The sequence below is a fragment of the Tyto alba genome, unplaced genomic scaffold (assembly GCF_018691265.1).
Source record: "Tyto alba isolate M040663 unplaced genomic scaffold, T.alba_DEE_v4.0 Super-Scaffold_16, whole genome shotgun sequence".
NCBI classification, from domain to species: domain Eukaryota; kingdom Metazoa; phylum Chordata; class Aves; order Strigiformes; family Tytonidae; genus Tyto; species Tyto alba.
Window position 1 is genome coordinate 31004809 of NW_024881278.1, and position 24737 is coordinate 31029545.

General features: G+C 38.3%; 1 protein-coding gene across 1 annotated transcript in view; it reads left to right on the plus strand.

Moving 5' to 3' along the window:
- RMDN2 (regulator of microtubule dynamics 2) overlaps window positions 1–24737 on the plus strand; it is a 47087-nt gene that overhangs the window by 14305 nt on the left and 8045 nt on the right. The window contains exons 6-10 of the mRNA XM_033011091.2: window positions 9453–9528; window positions 11155–11232; window positions 19977–20075; window positions 21811–21864; window positions 21953–22033. Of these exons, the coding sequence (XP_032866982.1) occupies window positions 9453–9528; window positions 11155–11232; window positions 19977–20075; window positions 21811–21864; window positions 21953–22033 (388 nt within the window). The remainder of the gene's footprint in view (window positions 1–9452; window positions 9529–11154; window positions 11233–19976; window positions 20076–21810; window positions 21865–21952; window positions 22034–24737) is intronic.

The window sequence follows — 24737 nt, forward strand, 5'->3', positions numbered from 1 at the left end:
TAATATGTGAAAATAATATGAAATACATAGTTGAAGAGGATAAGAAGAGAGAAAACAAAACTTAAAACAAAACCAAAACCAAATATTTACACAAAAATACTAGGTTCAGTAGCAGGTGGTCACTTGAAGAAGAATGGCATAGCAGTTTTACCTAAGTTTAGAGATCAAGGGCAGTACCAACTGTGGATTGATGCCTAAATGTCTGTTAGACAGTTTTCTCATTTTTCATGTAAGGTTATCTCAGTCTGTTTTAGCTACTGATGAGCAAGATGGTTTTCTGACCTTTACTAAGGAAAGTTATGGTTGATTTCTTACTAATCTATTCTTTCTTATTTCTGAGGGTTTTTTCTATTTCCTGTAACCACAACTGAGGTTTTAACTCATATTTGGTATAGTTGCTATCTGTATTGTCCACTCATGCATTATTTCTAATCTTCTCTTAAACTGTTTAATATATTATGGCTTACTAAATGAACGAGGATTAAATGATAGGCCTATTCTTTTCCTGGTCCTATTCCTTGCTCTCTACTTACAGTTAACCCTTTGGGGTAGGTGGGATATAAGCAAAGAAGAAATTGAATTCACCTTTGTTGGTTATCTTTTGTCATTATTTCCTTATTGCTAATTGTTCTGTACTTTCACTTATGTTTCTTTTCTTTCTGCTGTATTTATAGAACCTCTTCTTATTGCCTCATGTGTCTTGTGAGTGTCAATTCAGTCTGTATTTAGCATTTCTGATATATGTATCTTCAAATAAGCCATTCAGTTCTGATATATATATATATTATATATATATATATATTTAACACCGGTCCAATATCCCTAGCTTAGCTGTGTACTCTTATTTTCACTTTTAGGGTCAATTACTTTGGGATTTTTAAGTCAATAGAGGATACCTCTGTGGAGCTGCATGAGTCTTTTAAACTATTTCCTGCCTTTCCTCTGCATGAAAAAGAGTCGTTTCCTGCTGTGCTTTTGAATATTGCCTCTTAATAATTCTTCTATAGAACTTTCTATAACATGGCACTTTTTTATGGTTTAGTTTTCTTCATTAGAAATATACACTGTGCCTGTCAACAAGGATTAGGACTATAGACCTCTTGGAAAGTTTCTTCTGGCCGTTCATCCCTGCTGCTTGAAAGCTCTGTTTACTGCATAAATATGTTTTTGTCATACTGACTGACATAACTGTTCCAGTAAAGCACTAGTGTAGATAGAGGTATACTGGCAGAAACATCCCTTTCCCAGAGCAGGGTTTTTCCTGTTTTGTGGAATTGCTATAAACTGTCTGGGAAATAGACTGTATCTTTTGTCTCCACCAGGAGGATTTAGTGGAACGGTCTCATGAGCAAGCTCTTGCTAATGCAGGCCTAGAGTTCAGCTGTCTTGCCTTTTCGTATTTACTTCGGTTAAGAACAAAAAAATGCCATCTATCTTCTTAGTAGATTACCTATATTTTTTTTTATAAAACTGTATCATAAAATATATCAACAGTAAAACTGGCCAACTTCCTGATTAGAATACTGACAAGTAACCAATATTCATCGTCAAATTAGATTTGATAAAATATATGCAGAAAGAACAGAGCAAAATATCTTGAAGTAGTCAGTTGGTTTTGGTAATGAACTTTTGCAGCTGCAAATAATTTTCATATCTGAGTCCAGATTTTTGAAAACATTAGATCATAGTTAATGTTGTAGTTGCCAATGAGATCAAAAAACCTTCAGGTTTTTTGAATGGTGGCCTCTAAAAAAACTAAAGTAAATGGAAACACTGGAAAGGAAAAGCGTAGCTGTAACCTTTTATTATTTGTATGACCACCTTAAAGAGAGGCAGAGTAAATATTCTAAGTGAATTGTTGCTTTGTTCAGCCAGTGTCAGTTATTCAAGTTGTGAAGGAACTCGCATTAAAAAGTTGGAATCAGCCAGTGTCAGGTTGTCTTGTTTTTCCCAAGCCTTAAACAAGATCTTTGTGTGGGTCAGTAATTCCCAAATGATAGCTCATCTCGGACCATGAAGCACCTTCATCTTCCTTATCAGCATGGAATTGCTATGTGAACAATTCCATACTATAGTTGCTTCGGATGGCACTGCTTTACAACTTTAGTTACAGAAAACAAAAGGTAGAGGCATGTTAATAGTGCTTTTATTTAAAACTGAACAATCACTTTAAATTTCTTTTGCAAAATAAGTGAGTTTTTATGTTTGTTGCTGTTTTTTCTTCAAAAGTTTGGAAGAGATCCAGAAGGCTTCTGTGCTGTTGCCTAGAACCCTGCACCTCCTTTTTTGCGGAGGAGGACTTGTTACAGGCTTTGCAAAGAACAGAAAGGTTACTACACGTGGCCAGTGTTCACGACATTTACTTACAAAGATTGTTATTGCACTGAGCTCTGGTTTGTTTGCCACAAACATAGTGCTGCCATTAAGTTTGGGTTACTCTATAGAACTTATCTGCTGATAAGAGTCATATAGGACATATGTCATTTAAATTGCAGTGAAGTTATTGAGTCAATACCTAGTAGTTTTAAAGTGAAGACTCACCCTAAACCACAGCTGCCCCCAAGACTTTTCTCTGTTGTGTGTATGTGGGTTACTCGGAAGCACAGGAACAAATTTCACAAGCCCAGGGTTGTCCATGGAAGTGGGTTACAGAGCCGATGGTCTCTCACTGAGAGAAAACGCAGTGGAAGAGACTGGATTGCCTTCATTTAGCCAATCTTGGATCTACTTACTTGGATGTTTTGGCTGTCCTGTATTAGTAAGCCGAAGAACAGAGAAGGGTATAATCATAGAAATCGTATTAGCTTTTGTGAGTTGTAGAGATTTGTTATTCATTTACAAGACTAATTCAAAATGTTGACCCTTATGTTCACATGTAATTTTGTGCTAAGCTTGTGCCTGGGCTAGAACTGATGCTGAGGGAACCTTTGATTTGATAGTATGACTTATACTGCTAGGTACTTCTGATAGTATGACTTATACTTGCTGTACTTTGTATACAAATATACAAAAAACTGTATACCATTTTTTGTATACCAATTGGTATACAAAAAATTAAAGAAGTGATAGCCCCAGATAGAACATACATCAGTGAGGAAGTCTAGAGATTGCAACGATACTGAGAGACTTGTATGTAACAGTGGAGTATCTAGCAAGAAGGTGTTTTGTATTACTTGAGAGGTACAAAGTAGTCAGAAATGTAGAAACTTTTAACTTGTATGTCTTGTGAACAAAAGATGGTAAACTCACTCATAATAGGATAAAGAACTCTGAAGATGGTTCCTGAGAAAGTCTACTACTATTTGGACCCAACTGGAATGAAGTTTCTCCTGGAATTCCATCAATGGGTTAACTTTTAAGATTAAGAGATATTACTACCCAGCATGAAAATGTCAAGTTCTTAAACCCATATAGCTTGGTTATTTTGCAGAAATGTGAGGAGCAATGCAGAAGCAGGAAAAACATAGTTCTTACGGAGGAAGAACTTTTATATTAGGTGGCACATACATTCAAAGGGGTCTTACACGAACTTCCCACAAAAGAAGTGAACATGTCATGTGTTCGTAATAACAGAATTGTAACAGATAATTTGTCAGATTTGCAGCCTGCAATGGCATAAAAATAATTCTCTAGTGAAACAAACCTCTTCAAAATGATAGAATATGTTGTATGATATTACCATACTACTGACAACTTTTACAATTAAATCCATAGAATTTTTCTAACTAAATACTTGTAACCTTCTGCCCTTAATTATCCTTTATTTAATCTTAGAAGAGACAGATAACTTAGAAGCTGCAAGCATCTGTTTCTATCATAAAGTCTTATTTTTCACAAGGTGGTGCCTTGTGCAGAAACGCTTTTAGCCAAACCTTGGTATCACGGAGTTTCAGGTTCATAGTTATTTGCCCTGTATTTGATTCATGGGAAGACAAAAAAAGGCTTTACAGCAATCTTGGTTGTTAATTATGCTTAAGTTTAGTCAATAATCTTTAAGTTACTTAATTTGCTAAAAATAATTTAAAATTTCAAATACAGAAAGACAATTCAGAAGCCATTTCTGAAATGCTGTAATTTGTTCTGTAGTGAGTGGATCAGTGGGATGCGTAGCTTCTTTTATAATTCTGGTTAGAGCGTTTAAATGAGAAAATAGTGGAAGGTCATGCATTAGGACTTTGTGGTTGCTGGGGTTAGCAATTAGATCTGATAAAAATCAGTTTGTGTGCGAAAAAAAAAAAAAAATCACGATCTACTAGGAGTTTGGTTTGTTATTTCTTTTTCTTTTCCATAGGGCAGGTAAGCTGAGTATTTATTTCAGTTCAGAAATGTTGTTGCAATGCCTCAGGGCATTTGCGGTCTCTTCTCCAAACTCTGCAGCTGCTGACCCTTCTTCTCGGTGCGCGTTTCCCTCCTCGCTGAAGGGAGGTAGCAGATGTTGGCACCTGCATGACAGTGGTCCTTCGCAGGGGACTGAGCTCAGGTCTGTAGTCCAGCGTGAGGAGGAGTATGATTTATCCCCTGGGAAGAGGTTCTTGAAATAGCAGTGCATTGGTGAAACACCGCGGCATCCTCATCCAAGTGCAAAGGAGGTAGGTTTGAAATGTGAAAAGATCTATTTACTGCAAGGTTTTTCCAGACGGTCGCAGAGGAAATAATACTGACAACCTAGGGATCCCTATTACATTTCTGTCAAGGAGAATTGTTGTGTTACTCTCTGTGAAAGTTATTATTTCACTCTGTTTCCACGTTTGTGAAGACAGTATCCTGCTAATTTCTTCAAGATTATATTTGCACCTACAACATCTAAAAACGTCTGTTATAAAAATGAAAGTTAAACTACTGGAAGACAGAAATAAAACAGAGTTGTGTGTTCCACAGCCTCAGAAATGCAGAATGTTGCATCCACATGTTCTACTGGTGAACTTCTGTGAATATGCAACGTTTTTCCTTGTTTTGGTGTATTGTATGTGTTGCAATAAATTATTAAGCCAGAGTTCTTAAATGTCCCTAGGTTTGGGGGTTTTTTTTAACCAAAATATGGGTTTGTTTCCCATGTTTTTGCAAGCATCACCTACGCAAGCGTGTGCTACATTTGATGTTTCACTGGAGCTCAGCTTCAGTGCTCTGGTGAATTTTTAATACAAAGACTCAGGTGTATTTCACAAAGAAGGAAAAAAAAAAAAAAAAACCCAAACCAAAGGAAAAAAAAATAACAAACCCCCACCTAAATAGTTCACTTTGCACCTTGGTGCATTTTACTTTGTATATTGATAGTCTTTCACATTCTTAGCCACTGCTTCCATACCATCATGAGGAAGGTGATATCAAACTGATAACTTTATTCTTCCACGGGAACTTTTTTATAGATGAAATACCGTGGTAAGAAAGTGATACGCTTTTAAGTATGCAAAGCTGTGATCTCTGGAATTGTAATGCAACAGGGGTTGTAAACAGTAACACAAGTTGCAAAATCTCCCTGCGTAGGAATTGCTAGCAAATTGAAGTGAGATTAAAAAGAAAGCCTGAGGGTCTGGCTGCATTGCAGAGATTGTCAGAACACATAAGTGCATGAAACTGGTGAATGAGGCAATCAATGGCTAAGAAATAAGATGAACTTTCCACAGGGCCTCTCCTGTGTTACCCACACATTAGCCTTTACTTTACTACCTTACACGTCAAATGTCTCTTGGGTGAAGAGGAGGGGCTGAAATGTCAGTGTGAAACAGGTGAATTAAATTCTTTGGTGTTAGTAAGTATGGCCAACTTGCCTGCTGTTCACCAAGTCATACCAGTGACAATTAAGAAAAACTTTCCTGCTGATGCTAGGCTGCTAAGAGGGAGACCTAGACTTTTAAATGTAAGCCCTGTACCCACACATTTCCAAAGTCTACATGAAATAAGAGGTCTTTTTGGAGTTAGGATCCATAGAAGGGGATATAGAAGAGGGAGGAATGAGCCTGGGAAGATGCATATTATTTCTGATTTTGGCCCTGTGAAATTTGTCAGGGAAAAGGTAAACTGCCTGTATTTGAGTGTCTTAATGTGGCTTAATCTTGATTTGAGACTTTAAATCTTTTCTGTAAATCTGTCTCTCTTGGGATAAACTGTCGTTGCAAGAGTCTGAGTGTTGGTAGCATCCCTCTGCATTTTTGATATTAGAATTCAGATTGCTTGTGAACATGCCTGATAAAACTCACTGGATCAACCTGCTGTTCTTCCTCTTGCAGCAAGTAAGTACGTGCCTTACAGTTCTATCTTGTCTGAGTACATGTAGAAATTCTGGAACACCAGAAGGGACAATGTTAATTCACCTTGATCTGGACCCTCTGTGTGAGGCCATGTGGGCACTGGGCGTCCAGCTCGGCCAACTGCGGCTGCTCGTGAGCCTGAGTTTCAGTGACATCGTTTGTAGCAAAGGGATGTGGTGCTGACTTACTACTGAGTTAGTTTGATTGTGCTTAGAAAAAGAGTATTAATTGTGGATAATTAATCTCTATGCTTCTACACTGTTTTCAGCAACTTTTCTTCTGCCTGGAAACAACATTTTTCTATCTTAATGGAAGTAGTGCACCTGTTTCAGCAGGGTTATGATCATTGTGTTTATTCAGACATGTCTGTGGCTGGTTTTTTTTACGTTATCCAGGAGTAGCATTAGCTCAGCAGCTGGGTCACTTTCTTACAGCACTTAGTTGGTACAATTTTCTCTTTATTTTTCTCTGTGAAGCTACTGTGAGCGGTATTTTACCGTTGGTGTTCTAAGGGCGTCAGGCGGGCAGTGGTTGTGAGGAAAACCGGTATCACTTGCTCTCAGAAAAGATACGTACGTCTTACCCATTTCATAGGATATTTGCACATTATTGTGCGATTTTTTTTTTTTTTTTAATTGATCCTTCCCTCTCCACCCACCTGCGCGCGCACACACACACACACACACACACAAAACCCGGCGCGTGCACACCCCCCTCCCCCCCCCCCCCCCCACACACACACAAAACCCGGAGCACCCCACACACAACCCCACACACACACCCCCCCCACACACCCCCTACACACCCACACCCACCCACACCCCCACACCCCCACCGCGCGCCCCGCGGCTGGCTGCTGCGTGCGGGTGTGACCGCGCGGGGGCGCTGCGGGGCGGCGCGCGCGCCGCTGGAAAGGTGCTGAGGGGGTTGAGCAGCCAGAACCGGATGGAATCGCTTCTAGTTGGTTCTTTCCTCGCTTTCGCCGATCGTCGTCTTCCCGTTACCCGCTGCATCAGTGAAAACAAAGTTTGCTTTGTTTTTTAAACTCTATGGAAATTATTTAAAGCGCCTAAAAGTTATTTTTCTGGACAAAATTACCTTTTTTTTTTTTTTTTTTTAAAGAAATGAAATGAATATCTGAAATGCCATAGAACTCAAAAAATTAAACGATTTATGTCAGTTGCCTGCCTCGCCTAGTTCAAAAGTATAAAATAGAACAAGAAAAAAAAAGCTAATTCATGAAAGACGTTCTTTTTCCCTTAAAAAAATAAAATGTATTTAAAGTTAGTAGGTTAGCTTATTTTTAATTTGTTAAAAATTTTATTCGGATTTCCCTCCCTAGAGATTTTAGCTGTAAGTAGAAATTTTTCTTTGAACTAGTTTAAGCTAAGGCCCTCTTTCTTGTCACGCACAGACAGGGAAATACTGCAAGATGCTGGATTAGCTTGTTCGCTTTTCATTGTTTTCTTTTGTAGCAGCAATCCGTTTAGCTATGGTATGCTGAGTTTATCTGATTAGCACTTAATGAGTGAAGGGAATAGGGGAAATGTTGCCTGAGTTACTTAAGCCTAATAAAGTTTTCAGTACCTTCCCCCGCTTTCTAAATACCTGAACTTTCCTGACCCCCCACCCCTTCTTTTTCCCTCAATTGCAGCTCGTTCCCGTATGAAATACACTCCCCCTACAGCTTTAACTGTCAGAAGCAGTGGTGCCATTAGCCGGATTTTGTTCTGTGCACACTGGTCACAACATACATCCTGCTCAACAGGGTTTGTCTGGAGCTCTTACGAATTCAGCTGGTTGTTATGCTGGCTCACACGCCTTACCAGGGAACACGTACTGACTAAAAATGTAACAACCTGTAGCATGAGTATTTCTAACCTAAAACCATAGGTATAACTGTAAGCAATAAAATAATTTCTTTAGTTATGTTAGCAGTGACATTTTAATGAGGGTTTACTGGAGCTTGAATAATTACATTAGATAAAGAAATTAAAGAAAGCTGAGGTTTATTAATGCTTAAAACTGTCTGTGCCATATGCATTGCTGGTCTGTTACTGTAATTAACTCAGTAAGTTTCTTGCATTACTTTCATGTTTTCCTCTGGACTTCAACTTTATTTCCCCCCTCCCCCCCCCTTAGGATTAATTTTTGTTGTAATTTGATATTGCATTGTAAAATCTTTAATACAAAAGCAAAGTTCTGAAAAATTTAGAGAAGTAATCTGCATTAGTTTATGTTGTTCGGTTATATCTTTGGCACTTCTGTTAGTTTTATACAGAAATGCAAAATTGTCTTAATACCAGTGAAGATAGGTCCAAGGAAAGTACAGTTGACATTGCTGTAAGAGATTCCTTATGCATAGTAGGTTCTATAGCTGTTGAAATAACAAGGAAAAAGGAACAGAAGTTTAGGTGGAGTGTCAATCAGGGAAGTGTTGCTTAGGAAATCTGAATCTTTACAGGTAAGGACCTCTGAACATATTTTTTTTTTGTACCTGCTTAGCAATACAAAATTTTAATAGAAATTATCTCACATTTCTTTTATCACTGTCAGTGTCTCCAATTTATAATAACAATAGTAATAATAATAGTCTTAGTAAGTGGCAGCTAGTAATAGCAGTACTAATCCTGCTAGAGCAGAATGTGTGTGTATGTTTTTAAATAATTTTAAAGATACTAAGAAAATGCTAGAGGTGCAGGAATACACAGAGATGCCTGAGAAGGGTAGAAAACAGCTGAGAACGATTTTTGAGGTCTGCACAGCTTCCTGCTGAGCACGCCCTAAGGATTTGCCTTCCTGGGCGAGGTACCGCGGCTGAGGGTGTTCACGTTCCCAGGGCATTGCAGCGCCGAGCTCAGAGCCTCCGGTTAAGCTGCTGTCAGGGCGGGAGCGAGTCTGGAAGTATCACACTCTGATCTAAACGGTAGAAATTTTGGAGGAGAAATCCCTATCTTTTCACTTCACCGACAGCCCAAACAGTGCCATTTAAACTTCTTGTTTCCATTATTGTTTTGTTTTGGTTTAGTTTTTTGTCTGCTCCTGAATATGTACAGCTCATGCCAAACTTCTGTCCAGCCATCAAGATGAAAGAAAAACAGGTGTTAATCTGTGGATTAGGTATTGAAATATTTTGTAATTTGATTCCAAGGTTTATTTAAATCATGAAAAGTATGTGTGTGTGTTTTTCTTTTCCCCTCTCAGGTTTGCAATTATGTGTGGCTATATGTCTCAGTTTGAAAGTGTACAAAACAAAATCAGGAATGGTTATCTCTTTAAGGTATGTTTTTGTAGGGTTTGGGGTTTTTTTTTAAGCTATTCCTTTAAATTATTTTCTTATATAGTGTCTAAGACAAATTTTTCCAGTAAAGTAATTCAGCCTCACAGGTCTATTTTGGTGCCAGTGTTAAAGTGAAAAAGTTATTTTTATGTATGCAAATAGATGATATGGTTACAGAATTTAAGAACTGAGATAGGATTCTGGGATTTCAGTTTTATTTTGTAGTCAAAGCGGGGAGGAAAAGGGAGTAACAATTTTCTTTAGAAAATAAAATCAAATCCTAAGTGATAAACTAACACAGTTCTTCAATCATCCTTCATGCCACCCTTGAGAAGTAATATTTGTTTTAGCACTGTCCTTTCAAAGTTACTCGTGTTTTTTAGAGTTAGTGGTTTGTGTTACATGTGTTACTCTCCCCTTCCTTGTCCTCGGCATTGCTTAGGCGCTTTCCCTCCCTTGCCCTGCGAGCCTGTGTCCCCCCTCTCTGGGTGTCAGTGAGAGGCAGCAGACGTGTTCCACTTCCCAGTGTCTCTATCACATCGTGTCCGTGTTAGGGCTTGGAGTGTCGTGGCGCTTTCCTATGAGAGAGCCTTAATTACATCTGAGCTGTGCCAAGTGAGCTAAGCCCCAAGCACTGGGACAAGCTGGGAGCGAAGGGAAAATAACAAATAACACAAGTGCGGCAAGGATGGAGTTTATAAGAGCCTGCAGTGTTAGCAGTAGTGTTTTCAGGGAGGTTTTCCTCTTCATGAGTAATTACTGAAATCTCTGTGTATCATTTGGAAAGGTTAAGGATTTGAGAAAACAATAGCATGGAAACAGCTCCTATCTGAATAGTTTGTGGACAAAATGATACAGTAAAAGGCTCTTGGATCTGTATAGCTCAGGTATTTTAGTGACTGGCATGATTAGAAAACCAGAGATGTTTGGAGGGGAAAAAAAAAAAAAAAAGAAACCTTAGAAGTCAAATTTATTCTGAAAGGTATTTAGGGGCAAAATAACATACCTTTTCTTTAATAAATTATAGAGAGAAAGAAACACAGTCATGACCTGTAATGAAAATGGTATGGAAGAAAGACTTCATTAGATACTTTATAGGTTTTATGGTTCACTATAAACAGAACCATTTTATTTTCTGAATTTCCCATTATTGTAACAATTTTTTGTGTCGGGTACCATTTCACTGGGGCAGTCATATTCCAGGGTGGAAGAGACTGTGCTCCAGTGATGGATGCTAGCATGTACGATCTATCAAAGAGAGTGGTTGCTTTCTCACCAATTTGGTGTGTGACCTTTTCCTAATACTAGCTGTAAATAAAATCAATTTAATTGAAGTTGTCACCTTTTTAAGACAAAAGTTCTTGAGTTCTTTGATTGAACTTTAGAGCTGCGTAGTCATGTCCTAAATACATCATGCCTTCTTGCATTGTGTACAGAGTTGCTAAATAATTTTGTTTATGGTTTCCCTCCATGAGGGAGGGGTTTGTTAATATTTTTAGGATGTTAGAAACACAATTCAGCAGAAGAGGATTTCTGAATTTGTTTATGATTTACAGCAAACTTCTTAGAATGTAAACACACTTGCCAAACTAACATCTGAAATGACACTGATTTTCTTTCTAATAGGAGCACCTAGACAAAGCAATTGAACTTAAGCCTCAAGATCCTTTTTTATATTACCTACATGGAAGATGGTGCTATTCAGTAAGTTGTTTTTTTATCTAGTGTATGAATTGAGTATAGTGAAAAGTGACAACTTGTTTGAAACTAAATAGTGGGGCTTAAGGCAAAGTAGGTGTTTATTGAAGTAGATGTTTTAAGCTAAATGAAGCAATACATTTACATTTCCTGAATTAACTTCCAAATGTGTGATGTTAACTGCTGACCCTTCCTGTCATGTACCTTAAGCAAGCTGTGCATGTATGTCCCTCATTGCTGTGTTTAGGTTTCTTAACTGACTGTATGAATGAAAAGTAATTGATGTTTTGAAGGAAGGGTGATCTCTGGTATTGTAAGCCGTGATTTCAGTTCTTTATTCTGCCACAAACTTTCTGGGTGACCTTGGGCTGGTAACATAGCCTTTTGGCAACTTTATTTCTCATCCATAGTTGAAGTTAAATGCACTTACATGCTGTGGGATTATGTCGGTGGCAGGAAGGCTACCGTACTGGCTCGATAAATTCCAGGAGAATGTCACAACAAAGATGCAGGCATAAAAATCTGTCATACACAAAAAAAGTTTTGCAAGAGATACGATTTATGTTATGCCAACACAACAAGTGCTTTTAAATACTGTGTTAATGACATAGTGATAAGTACTCATATGAAAAATTAAAATAATTGTTTTACAATCTTAGCTGTTGATTAAGTTTATAATTTTTTTTTTTTTTTTTTTTTTTTAGAAAAATGGTGCTTGTGCTTGGAATATGAGAGTTGTCTTATTCTTAAGCCCACTTCTTTGAATGGCTTAGATGGCTATCCTTATTACTTCATCTTTAGTGCTGTGAGGAATCTTTCTGTTCTTGCATAGTCTGTGCTGTAAAAGATCACTGGGAGGCTTCTCAGAGTAACAACTGCTAATGCACAGTGAATTCCAGCCCTGCCTTACTCCTCCAGCTACTTCCAGTGCTAGTCACTATGAAGTGCCTGCAAACTGGAAAGAAGGAGTTGCGGTGATACATCGCAGCCTTTAACTTTGTGCAAAGTAATCTTTCAGCAGTTTTTTCAGATCATAGATTTAACTTTGAAAGAGCTTTCAAGCAGCTGCATTTTTTCTCAGTTGATTTGAATAAGGAATGACACCGACTTTTGAAAGAGCTTTTCATTTTATTTTTCATCACACTGTATTCCTGAATATCAGCATTAGCTATGCAAAAGTGAGTTGCTGAGGATTGTCCTATAGTATGCTTGCTCTCCTGCCTTTGAAGAGCATCTCTTGCGCCACTCATTCCTCAAGCACTTTTATACTGTGCTGTGTGCAACAGTTGACTGCAGCTTCCATTTATGTCAAGCACTCCCAGAGGTTTTTGGTGGCTTATTTCTCAGTTGAGCTATCGCTTTTGGAAACTTTACATGTAATTTCAGTATACCTCACTTTGTTCTTATTGCACTGTTTTTCTTTTTTTACTCTTGTTTCATTTTAGTGACAATCACCACTTCCTGACTGATACATGTGGTTTATTGCACTATATCGTTATAAACTCATGTTCCACACTTGCAGGATCTGTACAGGACTTCCTTACTGAACATTAAAGTCACAGATTAGCATTTGCTTTAGGGTATGACCTGACCAGCATTTCATTAAGTGAAGAAATCCACCTAAACAGATGTACCCACTGAAATGCTTAAAAATTGATTTCTTCTTCTTTTTTTTTTTTTTTTTTTTTCCTTGTTTTCTGTGACTGCCATGACAAAATAGTAACCTGAAACACTTAGAACAGATTTTCATAGTACAAATAAATGCAAGTATAGGACTGAATAACATTTTGTTTTAACTTCTGGGGCTGTCTGCTCTTAAAAACTTATTGTAATTTGCACACTTTCAGTAGCAGGATGAGGCCATCATTTGAAAACATTAGATTTGAGGCTCTACTGTGGAAGCTAGATCTTCATCCTAGCCCAGTGAAGTTGGTGATATCCTCAGTAGTTTTAGCAGACAGTATGAGTAGGTTTCTGTGCTGATCCAGTAACAAAGGTTTTGGCCACTCATGTGATGTAGAAAGTCGTAGGAGCTGGTGGAAACTGTGGCAAATTCCTTGGTCCTGTTCTGTAACTGGTGGTTCATGCTGTGGTAATTACCCCACAAGGGACTGTTGGCTGTGGCATTGGTTCCAAATACTTCTTCAGGGCAGGGATTATGATAGAGTGCTTGAAAAATTAATTTATCACTTCTTAGCTATACCAGTACCTGTAGATGGAGAGATAATGCTCCTCTCAGACTCCCTGTTTCTTTTGTTTTAGCCTCTCTGAGGTTGAAGCTGTGTTGTCCAATATGAGGAAATTAAAGTACCAAAAGGGATGACTGAGGAAAGAAGGTTAGTTTTTACATTTAGCCTAGCTGACTTTGAGGTCAAGTTAGGATTGCCCACAATATTTGTTCTTTCATAAGTGTTGCTTCCAGGGGTGTTATTATATAGTTCTAGTCACATATTCTTTTAATGAAGCACTGTATTTAAAAATGATGACTAGCGTTTGATACTTTCTAGGCTTTGGTAACACTTTTGAGAAACCTGATGTACTTAGTATAGTCAGATATTTCTCATTCACTCCTCATTCAGTGTTGGGTGATCTTATTACCATCTTCTAGCACAGTTTTTTGGGCTGGCAAACAGGAAAAAGTAGGTATAGCATAAGAGACTGTAAAAGGTGATGCTTTAAGTGTGGTAACTTAGGGTTCCAGTTTATTTTCACAAATGACAATCAGCTGAACGGACTTTTAGGTAAAATGTATAGTGTAGGCAAACAGAGAAGATGTATTGAAAACTGAAACCTATATGCAGAAGCTGTATGCTGTACTAGTAAAAGCTATTGGATTTTTGGAGTTTTGCTAGAATTTGGCTCTGACTGCCATTTCTCACCCTCAGTGTAACACAGTCCTTTGCAAAGAGCGATGGTGCTGCAGTGCCAAGTTTCTTGGCGGTTATTCTTGCTGGGCCAGTTTTGAAGCTGATGCAGAGTGTCATAGCACCTTCCAGCAGGAGGGATGAGCTGGATTTTTCACTGCCTCATAGCAGTGGGGGTTTGTGTCTGATACAGAGCCAGTGACAGTTGTGTGTCACCTTGTCTAAAAATAAATTTTTGCTGTTTCTTATTTCTCTTACCATTATAAATCCAGTAGAGCTATACAAAAAAAAGAATATTCTGTTTTGATGTGTGTATCATCTCAGCTTTGTTAGAAAATTACTTTTGGTATCATAGTCAGGTAGACAAGATTTTCAGCAATCATTTCGTAAATGTCATGGTGGGCAGAATTTTGCCTGTGAGATCTGCTGTGTATACAAGAAGCCACCTATAGCTGTAATGGGTTTTGTTTTGTTTTGCAGAGGTTACAATGGGAAGAAAACCCACTATTTATTTATGCATTGAGCAAACATAATTGAACACCACTAGTAATGGATAACTGCAGAACCCTACAAAATGTTATTTTAATATTCCCTTTTCTAGAGTGATATGAACTTTTACATAGTGGTAATTTTTTCCAGGGTAGCTTTAGTGATAATGTTAGGAAAAGATAATTACCATATAACTGTAATGAAGATACTTTAAAATACCTAGTAAGCAAAGCAAACCACTGTTTAGTATGTAAAAGTGATGTTATTATTCCAGAGAAAAACAAGTGCTGCAAAAAATTTAAGATGTCTTTGGTGGTGGACAGAACTTTTTGTTCTCAGCCTTCTGTGACAAAAGCAGGCTTTGTTAAGTATGTATCTTTTAGGGAAGATTTAATGTTTTAAATATATACTTGGGTTAGTTCATATGATTTAAAAGTAGTGTTTTGAACCTTTCAAGTTTCAGCTTTGTTTTTGTTAAGGGAAAGTGAAAACTACTTTGCTCTTTAGCTCAGCAGGAAACATTTATTGGAGGTGAATTGATCTGTGGTGCATGGTGTGTAGAAATTAGGTTTTTTCCCTTAGCGTTTTGGATGTAGTTATCTGATAATCCTTTATAAATTTGTGTTTGGGGGGATTTTTAGTGTTTAAATATTTAGAATAGCTTTTAAAACAGAGTCCATATGTAGTTAAGACTTACGGCTACTTGTCATTACAGGACTGATACAGAACAGTTAGCATGTATTTGTGAAACTGGATCAGAGCCTCTGGTGAATGCAAGTGGCGTGTTAAAAATTAGATGTCTTGGGATTTTCTCTTTGCAGGTTACATGCCATGTGTTGGATTCATCTCTGGTGTAACCCAGTATCTGTTTGGGTTACATCAGGGGGCAGATCGACCCAGTTCTTTTGTCTGTGTGCTCTGTAAGTCTGCTCCCCTTACTGGAAAGTGAAAAGCCCAGGGAATTCAAGTTGGATAAATGCCTAAATGCCTGTGCAGACTGTCCTGGTTCCTTAGCTGGCAAGAAATAGAATATTTGTGTTGGAAGCCAGTATTTTAAATCTGCTATCCAGTTATTTAATCTCTTCCAGAAGTCAAAACATTGCAAAATTATTTAATATAATTTTGCGGTAATATATTATAATAAAAAAGAAAAATAAACTCTTGGGGGATATCTAAATAGGTGCCATTAATATTTTACTGAAGCTGGATCAATGGGATGATTTTCCTATATGGAAGACAATCTTGTGATCATCTTCAGTGAGCTATTAGCAAGGAAATATCGGAGGAAGAAATCCTTTAGGGCTGCAAGTCAATCCTGGCTGAATTTTAAATCCAAGTGGGTTAGTTTCCTTGTACCAACATCCTGGAATTTGAAGAGAGCTGTTGATGGGCAGGGTTTGCATCTCCTCAAAAACAAACAGAAGACAAAAACAAAAAACCAAACTCCAGTCAGTGTTTTAGTTCATATGTGATTTTTGCTGAACCTAGGCTAAGGAAGAAAAAGGGATATTAAGAAATCTCTTTTCCCAGTATTTAGGGGAGAACCACATTTTCAGCCTGGGACTTGAGAGGACCAAGAGGCATGATAGGAGCGTGCTGGGTACAAACTTTCCAGTTAGCTGCAGTTTGACTCTGTGGGTGACTTTCTTCCATCTCTGGTATTGGTAGAGATTTGGGTAGAATAAATGGATAAGATCTGGCTGTTTGACAGATCTATAGGAGAGATTGTTTGAGATGAGCATCTCTGTTAGCTTTGGGATACTGAAGAGTGACCTCCTCTCCTTGGCACAGGCGAGGCTGTCGTGGTGGCCCACTCCCCTCCAGCCCTCGGCAAGTCCCGGAATTGGCTGATGGTCACTCAGGCCCTTGCTCTTCTGCTCTTGAGTGGGACTGTGGGGGGCAGCTGGGGAGCTGTTCCTCGAGTGACCCAATGCACTCGATGTTCCTCGAGTGACCCAATGCATTAAAACCTGATCTTCTGTGGAAACACAATGTTCCTTGCAGTGCTCTTGTGAATTTTCAGGTTGCTGGGGGGACTGATGTAAGGGCTTGGGAGATCTAAAAAAAACAAAACTCACATAAGGTTTGGAAATCATCTGTAGGACAAAGGCAATCTTCATTCTTTAATTTTGTTGTTGTTGTACCTATTACTTGCTGTAGTAGCTGTTTTTCTTATTACTTTCTGCTCTCTTATACTGTTCTTGGAACATGCATGAAGTGAAATCATGGTTCTGCTGAAGTTGATGACAGTTACAGTCTCTTTGATTTTCTTTGGACCTCCAGATATGCTTTGCACTATTTGGAATAACCTTGACTGTAGAAGTCAAATTTGCACTGCACTAGAGCATGCTACACCAGCATTTCTGTTGGCTGCGCTTGCTCATGCACAGGGAATGCTTAATAAAGTTGGTGTAGTAGGAATGATGTTTCCATTTCACTGAACACGGCATAAGATTTACTCTAATAAAGTTATTTCAAATTAAAGACTGTGCTTGTGTGTGTTTAGGGGAAGGGTATAATTTCCTCTTCATCATTATTGCTCCAGGACACAATTTTGTGTCTTGCATAAAACAGGTCTTTTCCATTTGTCCCACCCCAGTGATAGAGGTGTTCAGACTGACTCAGGTGGAGCGTGGTTATGCTGTTGTAATGGGATTGACCTCACCTGTCTTCAGCCATCCAAAAGGTATAATTGTGTATGTTCCCTTTGTAGTTGAAGGAAAGAAAGAAGAGAAAGAGAGGAGTGGTCATCTCAGTCTAATGTAGGTGAAGAGGAATTACCCAATGGAAATGCCTCTCCCTGTACCGACCATGCAAGGAACCTGGACAACTTGCATAAACTAGGCACTTCATTTATGGATAGCTAGAGTTAGCTGCAATGAATTCATCCAGCTAGTGGCATATAAGTCTGACTGCTCAAAACATTACAGAACTCTCAGACTATCTGTGTAATAGTAAGTATAATGCTGAAGCCATTGCACATTAAAGAAAACTCACAATTGTGCATACCTGCATTTCACTTTTAAAAGTTGTTTTAGGTTGGTGGGATTTGTAATACAAAAATGGCCAAGTTCATATATGTTTGGGCTTTTTAAAGTTTGGATAGTTCAAGGCAGCACCCAAGCCAGACAAAATAAGAACTAAAACCTCAGTAAATCAGTTGTGATTAAATCTTGTAAGAAAATAAAACAACTGCCAGGAAGAACTTGTGTTTTCAATAGGTAATTATAGCTCCACATGGAAAAACTGCAATTTTGTTTCCTCACTGTTTCATAACAGCAGACACGTGTGGGGTAATTGTAGCTGTGCAGTGCATGTGTATCTCCAGGGTGCTGTGTGGTCTTGCAGAGAATAGTGTAAGCATATACCTTGCCTTTTATTTTTTCCCCTCTTCCTCTCTCTGTAAGCTACTTCGATCTTGATGTGATGAACCCAGAAATAAAGAAAACCCTTTCCTCTTCCAAAAGAATAAAGAAAACTGCAGCAGTAGATTGGTGTGAAGAAAACAACAGTTCTGCAAAAATCCTTTTAATGTCTCTCACAGAATATGAAGCGTGTGAGGGAATTGTATACATACCTACAATCTGAAGTTTTAACCAGCATGCCGCAGTTCATAACATAGTATGAAAGCTCTGCAGTGTTGGGGGGAAATACCTTGTTGCTTCAATAAGAACTCTGGGAATTGCTGGAGAGCTTTTGTAAAAAACACTTTATTCCCTTAGAAGAGACTTCAAGAGTGGGATATGTGAGAGAGACAAAATGAAAAAAAAACTTTATTTTCTTAATATTGTTTCTCTCTGGAATATATTTTTTAGTGATTTTGTGTGAAAGACTTACTGACAGCATTTAACAAATAAGGCACTGGACCTTGCCAAACAACCAGCAAGACTTGACCAGGATGCCTTCTGTCTCCAGGCAACATTGCTCTTATCTAACTACAGTCATTGGGGCCAGATGAGAAAACATGGTCCTCTATGCACGTACCTGTTGCGTGCTGGCCTGTATTTATACTCCTTGCAATGATATTTTTAGGGCAGTTTGCAACAAGAAATACATAGAGCTTGATATCTGTTCAAAAGAGAACGTTGATGCTGTGGATAGTTATGTGTGGATAGATTCTTATATTTTATCATGATTAACTGACACCTACTGGATAGTTGCTGGATTTAGCTGGAGAAGGCAGGGGGAACAGCAGTAGCCCTGAAGAGATTGGGAAGCCAGGTAATGAGGCAGGAATAATCTAAAGCTGTCCCAAACCATTCTAATTTTTACAGCAGTAGGACAGACTTGAGTTCAAGTCTCAACTTTGTTATTTGAATTGCAGCACCCTCTGAAAAAGAGATGTCCCTCTGTGACTCACATTTCACCTCCAGGCCTCCGATAAGAAGCTCTCTTTCTTTGCCTGTGTGTATCTATCCTCTGTGTTGCCTCTGCACAGATCAGGCCAGAAATTACTAGGAAAACACAGAACTTTGTTCTTCACCATTTTTAAACTCAGCTGTAGCAGCAGCCATTAATGCTGTGGTTCAAATACTGATGTGAAGGAATGAAGGCCTGACTTTCCTTTACAGATACAGTGGAATTGTCCAAAGGAGGGTGGTTTCACTTCTTAATTTAAACAGGCTTCAGTCTCATACTGCATTTCTTAGCAGCTCCATCCTTCATTACAGATGTGAAGTGTGCTTCACCAGGTTAGCTGGTGGAGCCAAATACCTTATGGCAGTAACCAGAGCAGTTTCTGTCAGGTGTCAGTGTATGTAAGGCAAGAAGTCATGTACATTGTGTGGCAATATGGCAGTTCCCTAAAGTCCTTTCATAGCAGCCCATCTTCCTGAAATGAGAGGAGATCTTTGGCAAGTGTTATTTGTTAGATTTGAAGAGGAAGAAATTAAGCCTATTTCTTAACAGTGGTTGTCACCAGCTTCTGTGTAATAAATGGTCTTGTTTTGCAAGCGTCAAAAGCACTCACATTTTGACTGCAACAACAGCTTTTTGTAATGTTGAAAAGTAGTCAAGTACATGGACTATCATGCTAAGCTGTCTGTCTCATGAAAACCTTAACAGGCTTAGAGCACTATTTCTAGCCTTAGGTTTTTAAGAAATGCAAGGTCTTATGAAACCTAAACTGTACTTTAAGCTTTGTACGTTGGAATAATCTTAATGATATCGATGTTCTGTTATGTATTTCTTAATCTGTACGTTTTCCTGTTAAAAGAATCTAAAATCCAAAAGACTATGCTTTGAGCTGGCAAATTGACAGTATAAAACATTCCTTTACAGGTTCTTTTGCAAAATAGGTTGTATAAGTAGTACGGTGGCACAGGACAGCGTTTACTTGAAAACTGAGAAGCAACCCTAAAGAATTTTTTTACTTTTTTTTTTTTTCCTTTATTATAGGTAGCTCAGTTGTCTTGGATTGAAAAGAAGGTAGCTGCTGCTCTCTTTGGGACTCCACCAACTTCAACAGTAGAAGAAGCATTGCAGAACTTCCTTAAGGTAAGTCCTAGCCAAGGGTTTTCCTGTGTGACTGTTTACCAGCTGCTTGCTGTATTGACTGTTGTTAAGATGTCTGTTCAACAGATTATGTTCAGTTGCTATAAATCTGGATTTTTGGCTGTCCAAAATACCACAGAACTCTCTACTAAAATAGTTTTTCTTTTCTATTTTAAAATCAGTTTGGAGATAAGTGGCTAGCGCCTTTCTTCTCTTTCTTTAGTTTTAGGGAATTCTTCAATGTCTTGCCATGGTTAATAGTTACTTGATTTAATGTGAGACGGATATGGATTAGTTATATATGCCATTGAAACAGTTTAACCATAGTGATAACCGATGATTTGCCCGTTTCTGCAAGAGGGTTAACATACAGGCAAGGAAAACTTTGACATTGTGACACTTCTCTTTTTCTGATCTGAAGCTCTTTCACTGAATTTCAGTAGAAGCCTTTCTGGTTTGTGGAGATGATACTACCTTTGTAGTGAAGTAGAAAAGAAAGCTGTGTCATATAGGTCCATAGTACTGGACATTCTACTTGAACGGACAGTTATGAGAAAAAAACAGATGAATAAAATAAACCTGTCTTCCACTGTCTTTTAGATGAATAATTTCTATTTTTGCAGCTGAAAAATAAAAATTTTTCACTTGATTGAATTCAAAGCATAATCTTCCATCATTACAATTACTTTCAGACAGTTTCTCAAAGGAATTAATTGGACAAGCATATTTTCTTCGCTATCAAAAGTGCTTATTTTCTGCGCTTTTAGTCTATTTAAAGATGGAATGATCTTCTGAATTTTGGACAACACAATACATTACCATCTTCACAGTTGAAGAGATTTTATCTTTAAAGTCAATCTCCAAAGGTGGTAGAAATAATTTGAAATGTTCACTTTAGCTTCAGGGCATTTTGTGGTGGGCTGCAGAGTAACTGTGGTTTTAAGTCATCTTCTGCAACAAAAAATAAATTGCTGTCATAATGACAACTGTTTGGGTTTCTTTTTCAATTATTTGATAATACACAGTTCTGATGAAAGCAACAATGTTTTGATCCAAGGATTACAGTGACCATAAATTTTGCTGATGTAATTTTTCTTCCCCGAAAGCTGTTTGTTGATTAAAGCTGCTTCTTGGTTAGTAGGTAACTGGTAAGGTTTTTACTCATCTTTCAAGCTTCTACATCCTTGATGTGTTTTAAAAGGAAGACAATTTTGAACTTTTTTAACAACCTGAACTTTGCAGGAGATGGTAATGTGAAAAGAAAGGTGAACCCAGAGCTAGAAGATACAGGTCTGTGAAAGAAAAATAATTATGAAGTTGATGAAGACAGTTCATTACTCATTACACAAAGTGTGAATGGTTGGTTGCTTGTTTATTTCTTTGATGAGGAAATAAATATTAATAAACTAGAGAGAGCAGTGTCTTCCAACCCACCGTGTAAGGGAATGATCCGATATCTTTACAGAACACTTAGGGACAGAAGAGAGCAAGCAGTACAGAACATTTTTGTGTGTTGAATACCAGCACCTCATGTGCCTGGTTTAGGGTTTGAGTTTTGCATTTTCTTATTTTTTTGAGGTTTTTCTGAAATGCTAAACAGATTGTGGTACACACAGTAGGGATGATTCAGTCTGATGCTTGAGGAAGCTTAGTGCATTACTAAAAATGTTATGCAGACCACGTAAGTCTCATCACACAAGTTTTATGTCTATTTTCTTTCCTGTTTTTTATTATTTAGGCAGAAGAAATGTGTCCAGGATATTCCAAATGCAATTATGTGTATTTGGCAAAGGTAACCAGCTTCTTTTAAAAATAATGTTTTGTAGACTCTGGTATTCTTACAGTGGTCTGATTGGAAACAAAATGTTTTTTCTTCTTAGTGCTATAAAGATCTTGGCCAGAAAAACAATGCACTGAAGTACTGTGATTCTGCGCTGTCAATTCTCTCAGTTACTAATGAGGTGGGTATTGAAAGTGATAACTTGTTCTCTTGTGACTGCTGTCTTGTCTTTGGTGCCCATTATTACACTGTCAGTAATAACATAGTGTTTCACTTTTTCATCTGAACACAGAACCTTCCTTTTTCCACCACTCTAGGTTGGCTCATTACAGTTGTCTGCATCAACAGCTTTAAAAATATCTTTGTTTGAGAAACTGTCGGGGACTTGTCTGTGTCAGAGGCAGTCAGAAATTGAATTGCACTCTTTGTAGTTCAACCCATTTCATTAAACTATTTTAAGCATAAGCAGTTGAGCGTGTCACTCCAGCTGTGCTAAAATTTTGCCCCAGACCTACTTTTTCTCAGTGGAAAGTGCTCTGTATTTTCTTCCCACAGTCTCTATCTCTGCACCTGAAAGCCTCTGGTTTGTGATTCTTGTCAAGGCCTCCAAGGCAGTGTTAGCTATAGCAGAGGTAGATGAGTTATTCAAGATTGCCTTTGTCTTCAACCACAGTGCAGTTAAGGGGCATGTTCTTCCAGTTACATCTGCTGGAACATAGTTTATTCTAAGATTTTATTAGATTCCTTTTTAGGCCCTTCAGAGTATTTTTAGTATGTGGACGCAAAATTTCTACAGATATTTGAGAGATTTTAAGTGATTTAATTTCTCAAATATAAACCAAGTCATGGCAAGAAGGTTCACTCTGTCTGATCTCATGTAGAAGCAAGTTCCATAATTAACGACCTATGACTGGAAACGTCTTACCATCCTAGAGCATGACAAGTTCAAACCTGAGCTTTGTCAGCCTAAGGGACCCCCTCTAAGCACAGCAGATGTGGTAGGGAGAGAGGTGATTCCAGAGATGAATTTGCCTTATCCCATTTAATTCTTTGAAGTTAAGGAAAAAGACCACTAAATAGCTCTGTAACTTGATTGACAATAAATGCTGTGTGTGTAGCACTAACATGTTTATGTCAAGTGTTCCTGCTGGGAGGAAAGACCACTGCATGCCTCACCAGCAGCTGCTCCTGGGTGGCCTTTATTTTTGGCCCAAGTTATAGTATGTACCAACCATAAATTAAGCAACCATTGCTTAAGTTCAGTGTTTCTTTAAATACATATTGATACAGATATGACATTAACAATCTCTTTACTCTGCCTTATTCTTTACTTACTGTTGAAATGTGCCTTCAGCTTGCATGTTACAGAACGTAGGAAAGGCTGCTATAAATTATCTGTTATTTGGTACGTTACATCTCTGCACAAAATGTAGAACCAAAAGTGTAAGGGAGAGAGCATAGAAATTAAATTGCTTGAGCTCAGCCTGTTTTGTATGTATCTGCACTGACTGTTCTGGTGAATTTTTTGGTTTTCTTGCATTCAACATACTAGAGGCTGTGTAATCTTGCAATGAGCTCTGAAGCTATCTAGTAAAATTGCAAACAGGCATATATCACAGAAACTTCTGGTGGGCAGAAGTTGGACTGCCTGTGTTTAGTAAACTGGAAATTATTTCAACATATTCGTAAAGACTCCTTGAAAAAGTATAGAGATGGCACAGATTGGGATTCATCTTTGATAACAATAGCTGGACAAAATTTTGGTGACCAGAAGTAGTTGCTGAGGCTCCTCCTACGCTCAGTGGAGAGAGAGATGCATCCAGGTGCCTCAACCTGCCTCTCTCTGTCCCCTGATGGCAGAGAGAGACTAGATTTAAAAATACATATAAGATGTCTACCTGAGATCCTGACTCCTAGACTGTGCAGTTAATGAGAGATGAATCCTGTCTCTAAAGTCCAGTGTCATCAGTCTAAACATGAGCTGGAGTTCAGTGCATCCTGGGCCTCCGGGAGGGGCTTAGTTCCTGGTAAAAGGAACGTCCCATCACATTTCTGAAGTACCAGCAGACCTGAGAAGGAAGGGGGGACCCTGAGGTGGGAGCAGAAAATTGGGAACAATCTGAGGGGGATGTGTGTGTATTCTGGCAAGCAGAGTGGTGGTGAGAATAAGAATGAAACTGGTTTGTGAACAGAAGAGCAAGGGGCAAATAGTCCCCCAAAATATTTTGTCCATCTGAAGAGGACAAGATGATTTGTCCTCTTCTGTTTTGACTGTTTCTATAGATATCACAGATCTGTCTGCTTTGTCTTATTTACTTGTGATGTGTTTTGAGTTAAGTTTAGAAAAAAAAAGTCCAGAAAAATATAGCATTGGGGCAATACTGTGTAATTCAATTTAAAAAAAAAAAAAAAAAAAGTCAGTGAGCACAAGGTAAAATCAAGTGCAAGCTGAAAGAAATTACTATAAAATGGAGCTCTGGAACACAAACTCTGCTGATGCTGTTACCTCAAGTCCCATCTGAGTTAGAATATTATGTGTTGTTTTGGTTATTGTGTTAGAGAAAGATTGTTACAGATTTTTTGGGGAAGCATGTTGGAACTGAAGTGGTTCAGGGCTTGGAGCTGTACATCGAACTAACATTTAGTCAGGTTGGTTTAAGGGAGGGAAGAGATTGTAATAAGACTAAAGAGATGCTGGGGAGACGGTAATAAGTGGATGCTGATCAAGTGCCTGAATTGACTGCAGCCCTGTAAAAACAGGTTGATGGTCTGAAAGAGAAAACACAGGTCACCAGCAGTCTGAGGATTTCTTTCAGTTTGTCACAGCACAGGATCTCAAGGTTGCCAGCGGTGTGGTATGTTGTCAGAGTCATGCACAACCCATC